A 19,368-nucleotide genomic window follows, 5' to 3' on the forward strand; every position below is an offset into this window, starting at 1 on the left:
TGTGAGTTTCCTGCATTGGGAAGGTAGTTGGACTAGATGACCCTGGAGGGTCCCTTCCAATTCCATGATTCCTGACCGTTAGAGCAGTTCCTCAGTGGAACAGGCTTCCTCTTCAGGAGGTGATGGGCTCTCCTTACTTGGAGGTTCTTCAACAGAAGCTAGGTGGCCATCTGACAGCGATGAAGATCCTGTGAATTTAGGGGGAGGGGTTTGTGACCTTCCTGCATTGTGCAGGGGGTTGGACTAGATGACCCTGGAGGTCCCTTCCAACTCTAGGATTCTACGATTCTCCTTCCTTGGAGGTTTTTCAACAGAGGCTACATGCCCATCTGACAGCGATGAAGATGCTGTGAATTTAGGGGGAGGGGTTTGTGAGTTTCCTGCATTGGGCAGGTGGTGGGACTAGATGACTCTGGCGGTTCCCTTCCCACTCTGGGATGGTTCCAGGATCCTGTGACGCATCCAAGCACACTGACCCGGGCAGGCATTCACACGTGACGCGCTTAGGCGGGGCCGGCTCCTCCCCGCGGTCATGTGGAAGGGCGCCCACATGATCGCGAGCTCACGTGAGCGGGGCAGCCGCCGCGGGTTCCAGTCGACGGGCAGAGATGCGGGAGGAGGACGAGGAGGGCTGGCTGCTCGACTCCCTGCGGCTGTGAGTCCCTCGGGCCCTGCACCGGGAGGGGCGGGAGATGTCCTGTCCCTTTAAATTGACCTCGAACACGTGGGAATGGCCCATTGCAGCGGTCGTTGCAGGGGTGGCCAAAGTGTAGCTGAGCAGCCCCGGGAGGCTCTTCCGCACAAATTCTGCGGCTCTCGGAGCCCCCGCTGCCCCACCCGCAGGCTGGGTTGGAGATTGCATTCAAAGTTAAAGTTGCTTTCTTTTCCCACCCCTCCCTCCCTCCATGCATCATCCGTCTGTCTGTCTCATCTTCCTCCCTCCACTGTCTGATGTTCATTGTGTTGCGGCTCTCAAACGTCTGACGTTTATTCTGCATGGCTCTTACCTTACGCGAGTTTGGCCACCCCTGAGCTTATCGTGTTACTCTCAGAGCCCCACCACCCCACCCCTCCCCACCCCACCCCATCGGCAGGCGTGCAGAAGGCATTTCTCTCTTTAAACAGCTTCTCCGAAAAGAGACAGCAGATTGGAGAAGGCATTTAAAGTTAAAGTTGCTTTCTTTCCCTCCCTCCCTCCCCAATCTATCTTCCACCCTTTCTCCCTTCCCTTCCCCACTCCCTCCCTCCAATATCTGATGTTCATGTCTTGCAGCTCTCAAACATCTGCCATTTATTCCACGTGGCTTGTTTGGTGTAGTGGTTACGAGTGTGGCCTCTTATCTGGGAGAACCGGGTTTGATTCCCCTACTCCTCCACTTGCAGTTGTTGGAATGACCTTCGGTCAGCCAGAGCTCTCTTATTTGGGAGAATCGTGTTTGATTCCCCCCTCCTCCACTTGCAGTTGCTGGAATGACCTTGGGTCAGTCATAGCTCTCTTATCTGGGAGAAACAGGTTTGATTTCCCCACTCCTCCCCTTGCAGCTGCTGGAATGGCCTTGGGTCAGCCAGAACTCTCTTATCTGGGAGAACCGGGTTTGATTCCCCTACTCCTCCACTTGCAGTTGCTGGAATGGCCTTGGGTCAGCCATAGTTCTCTTATCTGGGAGAACCGGCTTTGATTCCCCACTCCTCCACTTGCAGCTGCTGGAATGGCCTCGGGTCAGCCAGAGCTCTGGCAGAGTTGTCCTTGAAAGGGCAGATGCTGTCAGAGCTCTCTCAGCCCCACCCACCTCACAGGGTGTCTGTTGTGGGGGAGGAAAGGAAAGGAGATTGTGACCGCTCTGAGATTCAGAGAGAAGGGTCGGGTATAAATCTACAGTCTTCTTCTGGCTCCAAATCTGCTTCACAGCATCAGCAGGGGAGAGAAATGGGGTGAGGGTGGGGGGAGTCCTCTCCTTGTTTCATGTAGTGGTGAAGTGCGCGGACTCTTATCTGGGAGAACTGGGTTTGATTCCCCCACTCCTCCACTTGCAGCTGCTGGAATGGCCTTGGGTCAGCCATAGCTCTCTTATCTGGGAGAACTGGGTTTGAGTCCCCCCTCCTACACTCGCAGCTGCTGGAATGGCCTTGGGTCAGCCAGAGCTCTTGCAGAGGTATCTTTGAAAGGGCAGCTTTTGGGAGAGTTCTCTCAGCCCCCCCCCCCCCCCGCCCGCCACCTCACAGGGTATCTGTTGTGCGGGAGGAAAGGAAAGGAGCTTGTGACTGCTCTGAGATTCAGAGAGACGGGTGGAGTATAAATCTACAGTCTTCTTCTGGCTCCAAATCTGTTTAACAGCATCAGCAGGGGAGAAATGGGGTGCGGGTGGGGAGTCCTCTCCTTGTTTCATGTAGCGATGAAGTGTGCGGACTCTTATCTGGGAGAACCGGGTTTGATTTCCCGCTCCTCCACTTGCAGCTGCCGGAATGGCCTCGGGTCAGCCATAGCTCTGGCAGAGTTGTCCTTGAAAGAACAGCTTCTGTCAGAGCTCTCTCAGCCCCATTCACCTCACAGGGTGTCTGTTGTGGTGAGAGGAAAGGAAAGGAGATTATAAATGACTCTGAGACTCCCAACTCCTCTTCTTGTCTTGCTTAGGTACAACGATCTCCACGTCTTTGAGCTTCATGAGCCTACCCGTGTTGTCACGTGGACAGGAGAAAAAAGTGAGTGGTATAAATCTGCGGTCTTCTTCTTTCTTCTGGGTGGACTCATGTCACCCTCAGACCTTCCTGGTGGAATCAGGCGCGGCTCACAATCTCCTTTACCTCCCCCCCCCCCACCAACAGACATCCTGTGAGGTAGATGAAGATGTTGGATTTATATCCCGCCCTCCACTCCGAAGAGTCTCAGAGCGGCTCACAATCTCCTGTGTCTTCTCCCCCCACAACAGACACCCTGTGAGGTGGGTGGGGCTGGAGAGGGCTCTCACAGCAGCTGCCCTTTCAAGGACAACCTTTGCCAGAGCTATGGCTGACCCAAGGCCGTGCTAGCAGGTGCAAGTGGAGGAGTGGAGAATCAAACCCGGTTCTCCCAGATAAGAGTCTGCACACTTAACCGCTACACCAAACTGGCTCTCCATTTTCAATAACAAAATGTAGGCTATTAAAAACATCCCCCTTTCTCACACTTTCTCTGCGAGCAGATAAGACCTGGCTGTGTGAATCTGGGGGAGAGGCACATCGCCCTGTTACAAGCAAGGCTAACCTTAACATCCTTGAGCCAGATGGATTTATTATTGCCCTTAGGCTGTAAAAGAGGGGGGAGCGGGAGACCTTGGTATTCTGCTCTTTGTCTTGCGGACCATCATGGCACACAGAAATATGCACGCTTGACAGATATTTGAGAACTGAAAGACAGGAAGGGAAGGGGAGGAAGGATTGAAGGAAAGAAGGAAGGAAGGGAGTAAAATAGATGGGGAGGGAGGTGGAAAGAAAGCAACTTTAACTTTAAATGCATTCTTCAATCTGCTGGCCGGCTTGACTTGGATAAGTGATTTAAAGAGACAAATGCTTTCTCCAAGAGCCACACAATATATGTGAAAGAGCCACATGTGGTTACCGAGCCACAGTTTGGCCACCCTTGGCTTATAATAAAGTATTTGAAAAGTTAAAAAAAAAAGAAAGGATGCAAACGGTGGCAGGGAGGCAGCCTTAGTCATGCCTTCTGCCTTCAGAACCTTGTAGATCCCGAGATCTCGAATTCCGAGCTTGGTTTGCTATTCTGTTTGTAGGGGTCTGTATCGCCGGGTACAGTGACCGAAGGCGTAACGAGATTCTCCAACTGCTTCTACCCCCCCGGCTGACTGCCAAGGAGAACCAGGTAAAGGTGGTCGGAAGTCGTTACTGAAACAGAAGGTCTCGTCGGGGCGTCTCTTTGGGTGTTTGCTAATCCGGTGGGCTGGGGTGTGTGTGTGTGTCTTCCCCTCTGGCCAGCCCAGAGACTTTCAGGTTGCTCCTTGGCTTTTGCAGGGCTTGTGTCCAGAGAGAGATTTTAAGGTGGAACACGGTGGGTTTTCGGACCGCCCGGTCTACAGCCTGAAGCACGTCCCAGAGACCAGGTAGGCCACTTGGAAGCCAGAAACTCTTTGGATTTAATTTCAACCCATTGGATCTGGTCCTACCTTCCCGGGCCACAGAAAACAATTTCACCCCATTCTCTATATGACAGCCCTTCAAGTACTTGCAGATGGTGATCCTATCACCTCTCAGCCGCCTCCTCTCCAGGCTAAACATACCCAGCTCCTTCAGCCTTTCCTCATAGGACTTGGTCTCCAAACCCCTCATCCTCTATAGGACAGCCCTTCAAGGACCTGAAGATGGTGATCCTATCACCTCTCAGCCGCCTCCTCTCCAGGCTAAACATGCCCAGCTCCTTCAACCTTTCCTCATAGGACTTGGTCTCCAGACACCTCACCATCTTCGTCGCCCTCCTCTTGACCCGTTCCAGCTTGGAGTAACCGAGTCCTTTACTCAGACTGGCAAAGGGTGCGTATCCCTGGCAGAAAGAGAACAGCCTTCCCTTTGAGAAAAGAAAATGATTGCGGAGGGAAAGTGAGGAATGCTCTTTTTCCAGGTGTCGCCTGAGTGGAGGGGAAGGGCCGCTTTTGGCCAGGGTTGCGTCCGGCCGGTGGACAGGGAGGGGCCGTGGCTCAGTGAGGGAGCATCCGCTTGGCGTGCAGAAGGTCCCCGGTTCAGTCCCCGGCACCTCCAGGAAAGACCGCTGTGCAGCGCTAGAATAGTTAGAGCAAGGGCGTCAAATTCATTTGTTATGAGGGCCGGATCTGACGTAATTGGGACCTTGTCGGGCCGGGCCACGCGTGTCATAAAATGTAATACTAAGTAAACTTTATAGACAAACACAAAGATTTTTTTATAACTTAAAACATTAGCACTCTTGCAATATTTCATTTATTTAACAGTCTCTGATAACTGGCAACTCTTGCTCTGAGGAGCCTCAGCCAACAGAAGGGAGAGAGGCTTGGCTCAAGTAGCTCTTCTGTTGAGAGAGCCTGGCAAAGCAAGCTCTCCTTCCCGCCCTTTCCTCCCCAAGGGAGGAGCCTCAGCCAATGGAGAAGATAGAGACTTTGCTGTGTAGCTCCTGTGCGATTGAGCAAGCCTGGCAAAGCAAGCTCGCCTTCCTGCCCTTTCCTCCCCAAGGGAGGAGCCTCAGCCAATGGAGAAGATAGAGACTTTGCTTTGTAGCTCCTGTGCGATTGAGCAAGCCTGGCAAAGCAAGCTCTGCTTCCTGCCCTTTCCTCCCCAAGGGAGGAGCCTCAGCCAATGGAGAAGATAGAGACTTTGCTTTTGTAGCTCCTGTGCGATTTGAGCAAGCCTGGCAAAGCAAGCTTGCCTTCCTGCCCTTTCCTCCCCAGGGAGGAGCCTCAACCAATGGAGAAGATAGAGACTTTGCTTTGTAGCTCCTGAGCGATTTGAGCAAGCCTGGCAAAAGCAAGCTCGCCTTCCTGCCCTTTCCTCCCCAAGGGAGGAGCCTCAGCCAATGGAGAAGATAGAGACTTTGCTGTGTAACTCCTGTGCGATGGAGCAAGCCTGGCAAAGCAAGCTCTCCTTCCCGCCCTTCTGCTCCCCAAAGGGAGGAGCCTCAGCCAATGGAGAAGATAGAGACTTTGCTGTTGTAGCTCCTGTGCGATGGAGCAAGCCTGGCAAAGCAAGCTCTCCTTCCCGCCCTTTGCTCCCCAAGGGAGGAGCCTCAGCCAATGGAGAAGATAGAGACTTTGCTGTGTAGCTCCTGTGTGATGGAGCAAGCCTGGCAAAGCAAGCTCTCCTTCTCGCCCTTTGCTCCCCAAGGGAGGAGCCTCAGCCAATGGAGAAGATAGAGACTTTGCTGTGTAGCTCCTGTGCGATTGAGCAAGCCTGGCAAAGCAAGCTGAGATGCAGAAAGAAGCAGACGATAGCCAGTTGCTTGGGGGCCTGATAGGAGCCCTCAAAGGGCCTGATCCAGCCCTCGGGCCTCACGTTTGACACCCCTGAGCTAGAGACATGGCGTCGGTCACTGACATGAAACTCCTGCAGAGATCTGGGGTCGTAGTTTGCCAGGGAAAGGGGGCCAGCTGTTTTCCTTCTTTCAGCGCTTCGGCTTCTGTTTGCTTCCACCCTCAGCTTGCTGGTGACCAGCGGCCCCCCGGACAGTTCCCTGCAGGTTTGGCGCGTGGAGCAGAACGAGACGGGTGAGTAGTGCCAGAGGCGCCAGGGGATTTGGGTTAGGGTCTGCCTGGAGCCCACCGTTGCCCCGGAGACTCAGGCTGGGTGACGGAATTCAGAGCCTTTTTTAAAAAAAAATTAAGGGCATAAGGTGACCTGATGTGGGCTGGATCCGGGATCTGTTCAGTCCAGCAGCCCACAGCAGTTGACCAAGCCCACCCAGAGGACAGGAGAGGTAGCAGCTTCTCCCCCCCCACCTCACCCCCTGCCAAGTTTCACACCCAGATAACTTCTATCTTAATAGATCCAGGTGGGGTAGTCTGTTTTACCCCCCCAAAATCTCCCAATATAAAACACAGTCCCCCCCCTCCCTCCCCCCCGGAACTGGTTTTCCCTCCTGCAGCCTTCTGGGAAAGCAGCCTGAAAGGACTCCCTGTCTCTCTAGGAGGCCTCCTCAGAATGGCTGCTTCCAGAAAGGAAGGGAGGGCGGAGGAGGAAGAGACTAGGCCCCAAAGCCTGCCTCCAATTAAATACAGGCCTAAAATGGCATTTCTCCCCAGAAGGTAATAGTCCATAAGTACATGTAAATGCAGGGGTGGCCGACGGTAGCTCTCCAGATGCTTTTTGCCTACAACTACCATCAGCCCCAGCCATCAGCCATGCTGGCTGGGGTTGATGGGAGTTGTAGGCAAAAAAAACATCTGGAGACCTACCGTTGTCCACCCCTGATGTAGGGTAAACAACATCAAGAAGATGATATTGGATTTTTACCTCACCCTCCACTATGAATCTCAGAGCAACCTACAATCTCCTTTACCCCTCCTCCCCCACAACAGACACACTGTGAGGTGGGTGGGGGCTGAGAGAGTTCTCCCAGAAGCTGTCCTTTCAAGGACAACCTCTGCCAGAGCTATGGCTGACCCAAGGCCATTCCAGCAGCTGCAAGTGGAGGAGTGAGGAATCAAACCCGGTTCTCCCAGAGAAGAGAGCTCTGGCTGACCCAAGGCCATTCAGCAGCTGCAAGTGGAGGAGTGGGGAATCAAACCTGGTTCTCCCAGATAAGAGAGCTATGGCTAACCCAAGGCCATTCCAGCAGCTGCAAACTGGAGGAGTGGGGGAATCCAACCCGGTTCTCCCAGATAAGAGAGCTCTGGCTGACCCAAGGCCATTCCAGCAGCTGCAAGTGGAGGAGTGGGGAATCAAACTCGGTTCTCCCAGATAAGAGACCTCTGGCTGACCCAAGGCCATTCCAGCAGGTGCAAATGGAGGAGGGGGGGAATCAAACCCAGTTCTCCCAGATAAGAGAGCACTTTAATGGTTTTAGTGATTTTATGTTTGCAATCATAGTATACTATGATTTGATGGAAGCCGCCCAGAGCCTGTCTCGGCGGGGAGGGTGGGGTATAAACCAAATTAAACATAAACATAACATGGGCTTAAAATAAAAAGATGATGAAGAAGATGATGATATTGGATTTATATCCCACCCTTCATTCTGAATCTCAGAGTGGTCACAATCTCCTTTATCTTCCTCCCCCACAACAGACACCCTGTGAGTTAGGGTGGGGCCGAGAGGGCTCTCACAGCAGCTGCCCTTTCAAGGGACAGAGGCTCAGAGCGGTCCCAATCTCCTTTCCCTTCCTCCCCCACAACAGACACCCTGTGAGGTGGGTGGGGCTGAGAGGGCTCTCCCAGAAGCTGCCCTTTCAAGGACAGAGGCTCAGAGTGGCCTACAATCTCCTTTCCCTTCCTCCCCCACAACAGACACCCTGTGAGGTGGGGTGGGGCTGAGAGAGCTCTCCCAGAAGCTGTCCTTTCAAGGACAACTCTGCCAGAGCTCTGGCTGACCCAAGGCCGTTCCAGCCGGTGCAAGTGGAGGAGTGGGGAATCAAGCCCGGTTCTCCCAGATAAGAGTCCACGCACTTCACCACTGCACCGAACTGGCTCTCAGGTCCTCCACTTTCCCCCTCGCCCCTCTCTGTCCATTCCTTTGTCCTACAGATGTTATCAAGCTCATGGGGACCATCCCCCACAGTAGGAGGAGAGGAGCCCACCTGGGCCAGAATCGCCACAGCTCCCTCCAAGTCTGCCTGGGTGCTGCACGGGCTGAAGATCAGCGACGTCCAGGTGACTGAGATCGAATCCCGGAAGACCGTCTTCAGGGCAGGTACCTGCTTCTCCCTCCCTTTTGCCTTGCCCCCGAGGGCCCCACCCTCCAACGGGGCAGAGATCTGTTGGGTCCTGACGCCTCCTGTTTCCATTCCTTTTGCACCCTGTTGGGAGATTCCACCCCTCTTTCTGCTCAGAAGAGGAGATTCCTGTTTATTTTGGTCTAGGAACGTTGGAGTGATTTATTTTATTGTAATTGCTGAGCAGTCGGGTTAGAACGGATAAAAGGATGTGCTTCTTCACCCAAAAGGGTGATTAACACCTGGAATTCACTGCCACAGGAGGTGGCGGCTACAAGCATAGCCAGCTTCAAGAGGGGATTGGATGAACATCTGGAACAGAGGTCCATCAGTAGCTATTAGCCACAGCGTAATGTTGGAACTCTCTGTCTGGGGCAGTGATACTTTGTATTTTTGGTGGGGGACACAGTAGGAGGGGTTTCTAGTGTCCTGGCCCCACTGGTGGAACTCCTGATGGCCCGTAGGTTACGGCCACTGTGTGACAGTGTTGGATGCTTAAAGGGTTGGAACGCTTTCCCCTGTGAAGAAAGGTTAAAACGCTTGGGACTCTTCAGCTCGGAGAAATATCGACTGAGGGATGATACGATAGAGGTTTGCAAGATTATGCATGGGATAGCGAAGGTAGAGAAAGAAGTCCTTTTCTCCCTTTCTCACAATACAAGAACTCATAGGCACTCCATGAAATTGCTAAGCAGTTGGGTTAGAATGGATGAAAGGAAGTCCTTCTTCACCCATGAGTGATTAACACGTGGAATTGCCACAGAGATGGTGGCAGCTACAAGGATAGCCAGCTTCAAGAGGGGATTGGATCAACATATGAAGCAGAGGTCCATCAGTGGCTATTAGCCACAGCGTATCATTGGAACTCTCTGTCTGGGGCAGTGATGCTCTGTATTCTTGGTGCTTGGGGGGGGGGGGCACAGTGGGAGGGCTTCTAGTGTCCTGGCCCCGCTGATGGACCTCCTGATGGCACCTGGGGGTTTTGGGGCCACTGCGTGACACAGAATGTTGGACTGGATGGGTCATTGGCCTGATCCAACATGGCTTCTCTTATGTTCTTATGTCTGGGGGCAGTGATGCTCTGTATTCTTGGTGCTTGGGGGGGAGCACAGTGGGAGGGCTTCTAGTGTCCTGGCCCCAATGGTGGACCTCCTGATGGCACTTGGGGTTTTTTTGGCCACTGAGTGTCACAGAATGTTGGACTGGAGGAGCCATTGGCGTGATCCAACATGGCTTCTCTTATGTTCTTATGTCTGGGGCAGTGATGCTCTGTATTCTTGGTGCTTGGGGGGTGCACAGTGGGAAGGCTTCTAGTGTCCTGGCCCCCACTGGTGGACCTCCTGATGGCACTTGGGGGTTTTTTTTGGCCACTGTGTGACACAGAGTGTGGACTGGATGGGCCATTGGAAAATATTATTTATTTATTACTTCAGACTTTTTATCCCACCCTCTCCGCAAGCGGATCCAGTGCAGCTAACCATCAGTCGAAACATCTACAATTTTAAACACGATGAAAACAACGTAAAAAACAATTTACGGTGCTGTTTAACCAGCATAGGTGGGCTCTTTCTTTCTTCTGACGGCGATCCTGGAACGATCGTAGCTCCTCAGCAGCGCTGGGGCGGCAGCCCTCTCCCGTTAGGTGTCGCAGGCCTGTCGGAATAGCTCAGTCTTGCAGGCCCTGCGGAATTGAGAACGGCCCCTCCGGGAGGGCATTCTGCATTTCAGGTGCTGCCACTTAGAAGGCCCCCGGTCCGTGGAGAACACGGCCTCCCTTGGTCCGGGGATAGACAGTAGGTTTTGTGTCCCTGAACACAGTGCTCTCTGGGGAACATGCGGAGAAAAGTGGTCCCATAGATAGGCAGTCCCATAGATATGTGAAGAAGGGAGTAATGATGAGTTGGAAGGGCAAAACTTTTCCTCAGTGCAGAGCTTGCTGGGCTCTGCTGGGAGATGTGTGTCCCCCCCCCCGCATTCCCCCCTGTGGTCTCTCCCCACAAGCCTCCACCAGCCACGACGAGCTGTCCGCTCTGGAGTTCGTGGACCGAGCCACGGCGCTGGCCTGCAGCACCACGGGGCACCTCTTCCTCGCAGACGTCAGGCAGCCCCAGGGCCCTCTTGGGAGTGGCGGAGGAGCCGCACGTCGCCTTGGCAACGGGAGGGGGAAAGATGGTGTGCGGCAGTCAGGCCCGGCCCACCGGAGTCTGTCGGGAACCACCCCCAGGTCGTTTCGGCTCTCGGATGGAGGCTGCATTGTCCTTACGGACCTCCGGAATACGACGAGCCCCCTGAAAGTGGCCACGGGGTGTGCGCCCCCTTCTGGACCTCCAGCGTCAGAGTTTCTCTGCGTTTCCTTTGCTCCGCAGCTGGAGGAGTGCCTGGCTGTATCGGGTAAGATTTGCCAGCAGGCCTGTAGTGAGGGGGGGCCCAGGGAGGGGGGGGGGGAAGGAGCTCTGGCTGACCCAAGGCCATTCCAGCAGCTGCAAGGGGAGGAGTGGGGAATCCAACCCGGTTCTCCCAGATAAGAGAGCTCTGGCTGACCCAAGGCCATTCCAGCAGCTGCAAGGGGAGGAGTGGGGAATCCAACCCGGTTCTCCCAGATAAGAGAGCTCTGGCTGACCCAAGGCCATTCCAGCAGCTGAAAGTGGAGGAGTGGGGAATCAAATCCCGTTCTCCCAGATAAGAGAGCTCTGGCTGACCCAAGGCCATTCCAGCAGGTGCAAGTGGAGGAGTGGGGAATCAAATCCCGTTCTCCCAGATAAGAGAGCTCTGGCTGACCCAAGGCCATTCCAGCAGCTGCAAGTGGAGGAGTGGGGAATCAAACCCGGTTCTCCCAGATAAGAGAGCTATGGCTGACCCAAGGCCATTCCAGCAGCTGCAAGTGGAGGAGTGGGGAATCAAACCCGGTTCTCCCAGATAAGAGAGCTCTGGCTGACCCAAGGCCATTCCAGCAGCTGCAAGTGAAGGAGTGGGGAATCAAACCCGGTTCTCCCAGATAAGAGAGCTCTGGCTGACCCAAGGCCATTCCAGCAGCTGCAAGTGGAGGAGTGGGGAATCAAACCCGGTTCTCCCAGATAAGAGAGCTATGGCTGACCCAAGGCCATTCCAGCAGCTGCAAGTGGAGGAGTGGGGAATCAAACCCGGTTCTCCCAGATAAGAGAGCTATGGCTGACCCAAGGCCATTCCAGCAGCTGCAAGTGGAGGAGTGGGGAATCAAACCCGGTTCTCCCAGATAAGAGAGCTATGGCTGACCCAAGGCCATTCCAGCAGCTGCAAGTGGAGGAGGGGGGAATCAAACCCGATTCTCCCAGATAAGAGAGCTATGGCTGACCCAAGGCCATTCCAGCAGGTGCAAGTGGAGGAGTGGGGAATCAAACCCGGTTCTCCCAGATAAGAGAGCTATGGCTGACCCAAGGCCATTCCAGCAGCTGCAAGTTGAGGAGTGGGGGAATCAAACCCGGTTCTCCCAGATAAGAGATTTGCTGGCAGGCCTGTAGTGAGTGGGGGCCCAGGGAGGGTGTAGTTGTGGTTAAGTGCGTGGACTCTTGTCTGGGAGAACCGGTTTTGATTCCCCCCTCCTCCACTTGAACCTGCAGGAATGGCCTTGGGTCAGCCATACTTCTCGTAGGAGTTGTCCTTGAAAGGGCAGCCCCACCTACCTCAGAGTGTTTGTTGTGGAGGAGGAAGGTAAAGGAGATTGAGAGCTCCTCTGAATCTCTGATTCAGAGAAAAGGGCAGGGTATAAATCTGCAGTCGTCTTCTCCTCCTTCTCAGTTTGGTGTAGTCGTGAAGTGTGTGTACTTTTATCTGGGAGAACTGGGTTTTAGTCCCCACTCCTCCACTTGGCAGCTGCTGGAATGGCCTTGGTACAGCCATATCTGGGAGAACCGGGTTTCTGGGAGAACCGGGTTTGATTCCCCCACTCCTCCACTTGCAGCTGTTGGTATTGTCTTGGGTCAGCTGTAATCGAAAGGGCAGGTTCTGGGAGAGCCCTCTCAGCCCCACCCACCTCACAGGGTGTCTGTTGTGGGGGGGGGGAGAAGATAAAGGAGATTGTGACCGCTCTGAGATTCGGAGTAGAGGGCAGGATATAAATCCAATATCATCACCTTCTTTCTCTCCCCAAAGGCTTCGATGGGACCGTCTGCATCTACAGTAACCAGAGCTGGGGCCCGGCCCCCCAGGAAGACAAGCCGCTCTTTGTTCACCGAGGACACATTTTCAGCAGCGCAGAAGCAGCCGACCGTCCCGTCCTGGTGACTGCGCATTCCTGGCACCCTTCCAAGCCACGGACCCTGTTATCGGCAGCCACCGATGGGTCGCTCCACGCGTGGGACTGGTCTGAGCCTCGTAGGGCCAGCTAGCCTCTCCCTCCCCCCCCCTTTGCTGATCCCACACGCTGGCGGCTGGGAACCGCTCCGTCTTTTGCAGTTCTTTGCCAGGACCAGGAAATGACAGAAAAGATACTCTCCGTGTTACGAAACGATATCAAAATATAATTGCGATACTTTCCACGCAAGTTTCAGTAACAAATTCAGTGGCAAATACGTGGAATTCACACGCATAGCCAGCTTTAAGAGGGGATTGGATAAAAATATGGAGCAGAGGTCCATCAGTGGCTATTAGCCACAGTATGTGTGTGTGTACGTGTGGGGGGGGGTGTGGTGTGGGTGGGGGGGGGGCGTGGGGGGTGTACACACACACACACACATACGCATACACATATTGGCCACTATGTGTTGGTCTGGATGGGCCATTGCCCTAATCCAACGTGGCTTCTCTTATATTCTTATATGTTCTTAGGGGGAAGTGTTTGTGAGTTTCCTGCATTGTGCAGGGGGTTGGACTAGATGACCCTAGAGGTCCCTTCCAACTCTATGATTCTACAAAACGACCCCCCCCCCCCCCCGAGCGGTACACTGCATTTCGATTCTAGCTGAGGCCTGTGCGGGGCGGGGGGGGGGGGGCGCTACGCAGGATTTCTGCCGCAGTAAGACAGGTGGAGACTCGGAAAGAAGCAAAACTCACAGACAGCTCGGAGGTGTGTTTTTCTTTTTCTTTTTTTTTTAAGATTAATAAACTAGAATAATTTATTTGACAAAACACAGAAAATGTCACAGATACGAGGGAGGAACTGAAGAAGCAGGGTGGGGGGCCGGGAAGTCAGTACAAAGGAACCACGTTACAAAATGTACCACACTGCCTAGAGCTCTTGTGTGGGGCGGCCATTGCTGCGGAGATTCTCACTCAACTCTCTGCTGCTCTGCCCCCCTCCCCGAATACTTCTGGGACTCCGAAGCCCCCCACCACCAATACAGAAACAACACGGGGGTTCGTCAGGGAAGGATGGTACGGACGAGTGCATACCAAACACAAGCCTTCCTGTCACATTCTTGGGCGCAGAGCTGAACTTGGGGACTGGTGAGCTAACTGGGTTGAGGGGGGGGGACAGTTTGCCAAAGAGAGACTTATTTACAGCTTAATTTTCTGAGCGCCGCTGAGCCGTTCCGAGTGCTGCTGAGCTGTTCGCTTATCAAATGCTTCTATTGTATTTTAATGGTTTTATTCTATGTTGCAGTCCGCCCTGAGCCCTTACGGGGAACGGGCGGAATAGAAATAGACTAAAATAAAATAACGGGAACCTTTGGGCTCTGGGAGTCGCAAACAGGAGCTTCTGGGGTTATTCAGCTGCATAGTCCCTGGGATTCTGCACGCCCAGGGCCCCTACCGTATCGTCCGGCCCCCCCAGTGAAGAGCTGACCTCATAAGCGCTGCTCTCTATGCTCCTCCCCCACCCTCAGAAGCAAGGCAGGTGGTGACCAGGCGCGGGGCTTTTTCAGTGGTGGCCCCTGGCTGTTGGAATGCGCTCCCCCCGCACCCAAGAGATTCACCTGGCCCTGACAGAACTTTCTTTCAGGCCAGGGGTGGCCAAACTCGCTTAACATAAGAGCCACACAGAATAAACGTCAGATGTCCGAGAGCAGCAAGACATGAACATCAGATGTTCGAAGGGAGGAAGGAAAAATAGGGAGAGGTGGAAAGAAAGCAACTTTAACTTTAAATGCATTCTTCAAGTCGGCGGACGGGGGTGGCGGGGGCTTCGAGAGCCACACAATGTGTGGGAAAGATCCCGAGCCACAGTTTGGCCACCCCTGCTCCAGGCCAAACCATTCTCGCTCACCCAGGCTTTGAACGAAAGGGGCTCTTCTCTACAAAATGTGATTTTAGTTTGGAGACTGATTTTAAGCGGTCTGTGATCTCTCATGCTGCCAGTCTGAGCTGGACTTTTTAAAGCATTGGGTTTTGCTTGTACGGCGTGTATTTTGGTTAAGCCGCAACCCCTGAGTTCCAGGACAGGCGGCACAAATCTTTTCTAAATAAATTAAAATGTTATCTGTTGCAGGCGGAAGAGCGGCCAGGGCGGTTCTCCCCTCTCCCCATAGTTTGCAAGGTAGAAGAAGATGATGATGATGATATTGGCTTTAAATCCCACCCTCCACTCTGAATCTCAGAGTAGCTCATAATCTCCTTCCTTTCCTCCCCCACAACAAGCACCCTGTGAGGTGGGTGGGGCTGAGAGAGCTCCGACAGAACCCGCCCTTTCAAGGGCAGCTCTGCGAGAGCTCTGGCTGACCCAAGGCCGTTCCGGCAGCTGCAAGTGGAGGAGTGGGGAATCAAACCCGGTTCTCCCAGAGAAGAGTCCACGCACTTAACCACAACTACACCAAACTGGCTCAGTTCAAGTTGGCGAAAGCTAAGAATGGTCAGAATCCATTAGGTAAAATCCTGGAGAAGTAGAAGATGAAAGTTGGCAGGAGTGGTGTACTTAAAATAAATTGGTCAGGCCGCCCCTGGAATGTTGTGTGGAGTTCTGGAAGCCTCACTTCCAAAAGGATGTGGACGGAATGGAGTGGGGGCACAAGAGAGAGATGAGGATGACCAGGGGTCTGGAGACCAAGCCCTACACTTTCCCCCCATCAAGCTGGGGACTCATTTGACCGAACTCGGAAGGATGGAAGGCTGAGTCAACCTGGAGCCGGCTACCTGAACCCAGTTTCCACCGGGATCGAACTCAAACTTTTTGTTACGGGGTGGCTTGCCATCGCCTTCCCCGGTCATCTCCACTTTCCCCCCAGCAAGCTGGGGACTCATTTGACCCACCTCAGAAGGAGGGAAGGCTGAGTCAACCTGGAGCCGGTGACCTGAACCAGCTTCCGGTGGGATTGAACTCAGGTCGTGAGCAGAGGGCTCCAACCGCAGTACTGCAGCGTTACCGCTCAGCGCCGCGGGGCTGCCGTGTGATGCAGCAACAAAAAAGGCTAATACAGTCTTGGGGAGTATAAAAAAAAAACACACCCAGACTGCAAGGTGTTCTAGTCCCGCTGTACACTGCTTTAGTCAGGCCACCCCTGGAGCGTCGCTTCCAAAAGGAGGTGGGCAGAACGGAGCGGGTGCACAGGAGAGCGACGAGGACGATCAGGGGCCTAGAGACCAAGAAGCCCTAGGAGGGAAGGCGGAAGGACTTGGGAATGTTCAGTCTGGAGAAGAGGGAGGGGTGGGGTGAAAGGCTGTCCCTTCGAGGAGGGTGGGAGCAGCAGAGGAGAGGACTCGTAGCAATGGGTTCAAAATAAGGGTTGGAAGATATTAACTGGGTATTAGGAAACACTTTTTTTACAGGGGAGGAGAATGGAGAGAAGGGGGCTGTGAGGTGATAGGATCACCATCTTCAAGAACGTGAAGGGCTGTCCCATAGAGGAAGGGGTGGAATTGTTTTCTGTGGCCCCGGAAGGCAGGACCAGAACCGATGGGTTGAAATTAAATCAAAAGAGTTTCCGGCTCAACATTAGGAAGCACTTCCTGACTGTCAGAGCGGTTCCTCAGTGGAACAGGCTTCCTCCTCGGGAGGTGGTGGGCTCTCCTTCCTTGGAGGTTCTTCAACAGAGGCTAGATGGCCATCTGATAGCAATGAAGAGCCTGTGAATTTAGGGGGAGTTTTTTGTGAGTTCCCTGCCTCGTGCAGGGGGTTGGACTAGATGACCCTGGGGGTCCCTTCTGACTCTAGGATTCTATGTTTAGCCTGGAGAGGAGGCGGCTGAGAGGTGATAGGATCACCATCTTCAAGTCCTTGAAGGGCTGTCCTATAGAGGATGGGGTGGAATTGTTTTCTGTGGCTCCAAAAGGTAGGACCAGAACCAAGGGGTTGAAATGAAATCAGAAGAGTTTCCAGCTCAACATGAGGAAGAACTTCCTGACTGTTAGAGCGGTTCCTCAGTGGGACAGGCTTACCTCCTTGGGAGGTGGTGGGCTCTCCTTCCTTGGAGGTTTTTCAACAGAGGCTAGATGGCCATCTGACAGCAATGAAGATCCTGTGAATTTAGGGGGAGGTGTTTGTGAGTTTCGGACTAGATGACTCTGGAGGTCCCTTCCTATTCTATGATTCTATTAAGAAGAACTTCCTGACCGTTAGAGCGGTTCCTCAGTGGAACAGGCTTCCTCGGGAGGTGGTGGGCTCTACTTCCTTGGAGGTTTTTGATCAGAGGCTAGATGGCCATCTGACAGCAATGAAGATTCTATGAATTTAGGGGGAGGTATTTGTGAGTTTCCTGCATTGTGCAGGGGGTTGGACTAGATGACCATGGAGGTCCCTTCCACCTCTAGCATTCTAGGAAGAGCAGTTCAGTGGCAGAATCGGCTCCCGAGGGAGGTGGTGAACTCCCCCCTCATTGGCCGTCTTTAGGCAGCAGCTGGACAAACACTGGTCAAGGATGCTCTACATTGAGCAAAGGGTTGGACTAGATGGCCTCTATGGGACCCCTTTTAACTCTGTGATTGTATAAAACCAGCCTCTCGTCCTCTCTCCCCAGCACAGACAGTCCCAGAAGTTCCCAAGCAAAGCAGAAAGATGACTGATAGCCTGTCGCCCGTCCCAGGTTTCCAGGTCTCGGAAACGCTGCCATCGATAGTGGAGGTTCTATCGTCCTCCACGACTGCTTCTAAATTCCTTCCCGGGCCATCAGAACGAATCCTTCTAATGAAATATACACAATCTATTTGTCGTCTGTCCCGAATCCAACCGCGCGGGGCTAATGTGCCCTGCGCAAAGGTGACAACGTTTAGGCGGGCCATTTCTAGCGATGCGCATCACCCCCCCCCCCCGGGGCAGAGCATGGCCGTCACGACACACCCCTCCCACACGTACGCACACACACAACAGCACACACGCAGGTCCACAACGTGACTCACAAACCAGCATGCGCTCTTGGCACCCGGTGGCAGCAGAACTCTGGTTGGCACAGTTTGCCCAGGAGCTGGCGAAGGGCCGCCAACCTGGGCTCTCTCGGGCACTGCTTTAGAAAACAAACGACTTATACAAAAAGAGAAGCGGCCCTCGGGCACGGGCGTCGGATACTGTGAAACGAAGAGAAGGAAGTCGGCAAAGGGGGTTTGGGGAACGCTCCAGTTTATCTGTCGTTCAGCTGCGGGGAGTTTGTGCCCTCCTCGTCTTCCTCCTTCTCATCCTTCATGCCTTTGAGCCTCTGGCGAGCAAAGTCCTCAAAAACGATGTCGTCGTCGCTGGGAGGGAGAAAAACAACCAATCAGGCAGCCGTTAAAGACGTTTCCTAGGGGCAGTCCCGGAAGGAGGTAGTCAAGCTGATGCCCAACACCTCTCAAGAGCAGGGATGTCTGAAAGGTGTCTTGTGAAAGGTCTCCCCTCTTGTGCTTTGGGCAAATTCTTGGCTTGGGACCTGCCTACCTGTGGGACCGCCTTTCCCTGCATATACCCCAGAGAGCACTGCGTTCAGGGGACCTAAATCTTTTGTCCGTCCCTGGGCTGAAGGAGGCTAAACTAAGTTCGACCAGGGGCAGGGCCTTCTTGGTAGCAGCACCGACGTTATGGGATACCCTGGTTCCATAAGGCCTGTAAAACAACACTGTTTCGACACGCTTTTGAGAACTAAGGGGAGCGTGCTGTCAACCACCTAGGAAGCAGGGATATTTATATTACGATCATTGCACTTTTGTGAGACATCGACCTAGGCCATCTGCATATCTGGAAACTATGAGAAACCACGAAGAACTACGGGACGCCATCCATTTATCTGTTTATCTTATACATTACATACAATGTTCCCTTTAAGCTGAGTTAGCGTGAGCTAGCTCACAGATTTTTAGCCTCTGGCTCACACATTTTCGTCCTCGCTCAGGGAAAACGGAGCAGATTAATTTATGTAGTAGCTTGCCATTTTAATGCTGGTAGCTCGCAACGTTGATGCCAGTAGCTCAAAAAGCAGAATTTTTGCTCCCAAGCCTCTGCAGTTTAGAGGGAACACCAATTGCAAGTCAGCAGATTTTAGATATTGTGGTTTTAATAACTGCTTAACGTTTTGTACCAATACTGTTTTATGATAGATTACTGTATTTTACTGACAAGCACACGAAAGCTGACATTCTCAATGAAACTTGGTCTTAAAGGGGCCACTGGACTGAGTCAACCTGGAGCCAGCTACCTGAAAACCCAGCTTCCGCCGGGGATCGAACTCAGGTCGTGAGCAGAGCTTAGGACTGCAGTACTGCAGCTTTAACACTCTGCGCCACACCCGTAAAAAGTCTCCCGTGAAAACACTGTGAAAGCAACGTCACCCCAGAGTCGGAAATGACTGGTGCATTCACAGGGGACCTTTCCTTTCTTTTCTTTGGGAGCTCAGTAATGAGGGCAGGTCTGCAGACAGAGAAAACCGAGGCCTCTCGCAGCATTCACTCAACTCACTTAAAAGGTCTGGACGCAAGGAACCCGACACAGAAGGGAGCGCGGGGGCTTAAAGACACGGGGAAAGCACCGTCTTACTTGGGGTCTCCTGCGCGGCCACGCACGCGGACAAAGCCAGCGAGGGGGGAGCATGCAAAGAGGGAAGGGGGGGAGAGAAGAAAGAGGCATTCCGTGCGTTAAAAGGTTAGGCACGAGAAGCGTTCGAAGAGCAGAAAA

General features: G+C 53.4%; 2 protein-coding genes across 2 annotated transcripts in view; one reads left to right on the forward strand and one right to left on the reverse strand.

Moving 5' to 3' along the window:
* The first annotated feature begins 597 nt into the window (after positions 1–597).
* WDR73 (WD repeat domain 73) lies at positions 598–12,898 on the forward strand. The gene is given in 12 exon segments (XM_060235218.1): positions 598–655; positions 2,633–2,700; positions 3,768–3,856; positions 4,006–4,094; positions 6,154–6,221; positions 8,197–8,222; positions 8,224–8,362; positions 10,386–10,498; positions 10,500–10,550; positions 10,552–10,614; positions 10,616–10,775; positions 12,513–12,898. Coding segments are annotated over 12 exon segments (1,149 nt in total). The 5' UTR covers positions 598–608; the 3' UTR covers positions 12,749–12,898.
* A 4,812-nt stretch (positions 12,899–17,710) lies between these two features.
* The window catches only part of ARRB1 (arrestin beta 1), a 102,886-nt gene continuing 101,228 nt past the window's right edge, over positions 17,711–19,368 (reverse strand). Inside the window, exon 17 of the mRNA XM_060235361.1 lies at positions 17,711–17,957. Coding sequence (XP_060091344.1) covers positions 17,846–17,957 — 112 coding nt within the window. The 3' untranslated portion in view covers positions 17,711–17,845. The remainder of the gene's footprint in view (positions 17,958–19,368) is intronic.

Source organism: Heteronotia binoei, chromosome 3 (assembly GCF_032191835.1).
Source record: "Heteronotia binoei isolate CCM8104 ecotype False Entrance Well chromosome 3, APGP_CSIRO_Hbin_v1, whole genome shotgun sequence".
NCBI classification, from domain to species: Eukaryota; Metazoa; Chordata; class Lepidosauria; order Squamata; family Gekkonidae; genus Heteronotia; species Heteronotia binoei.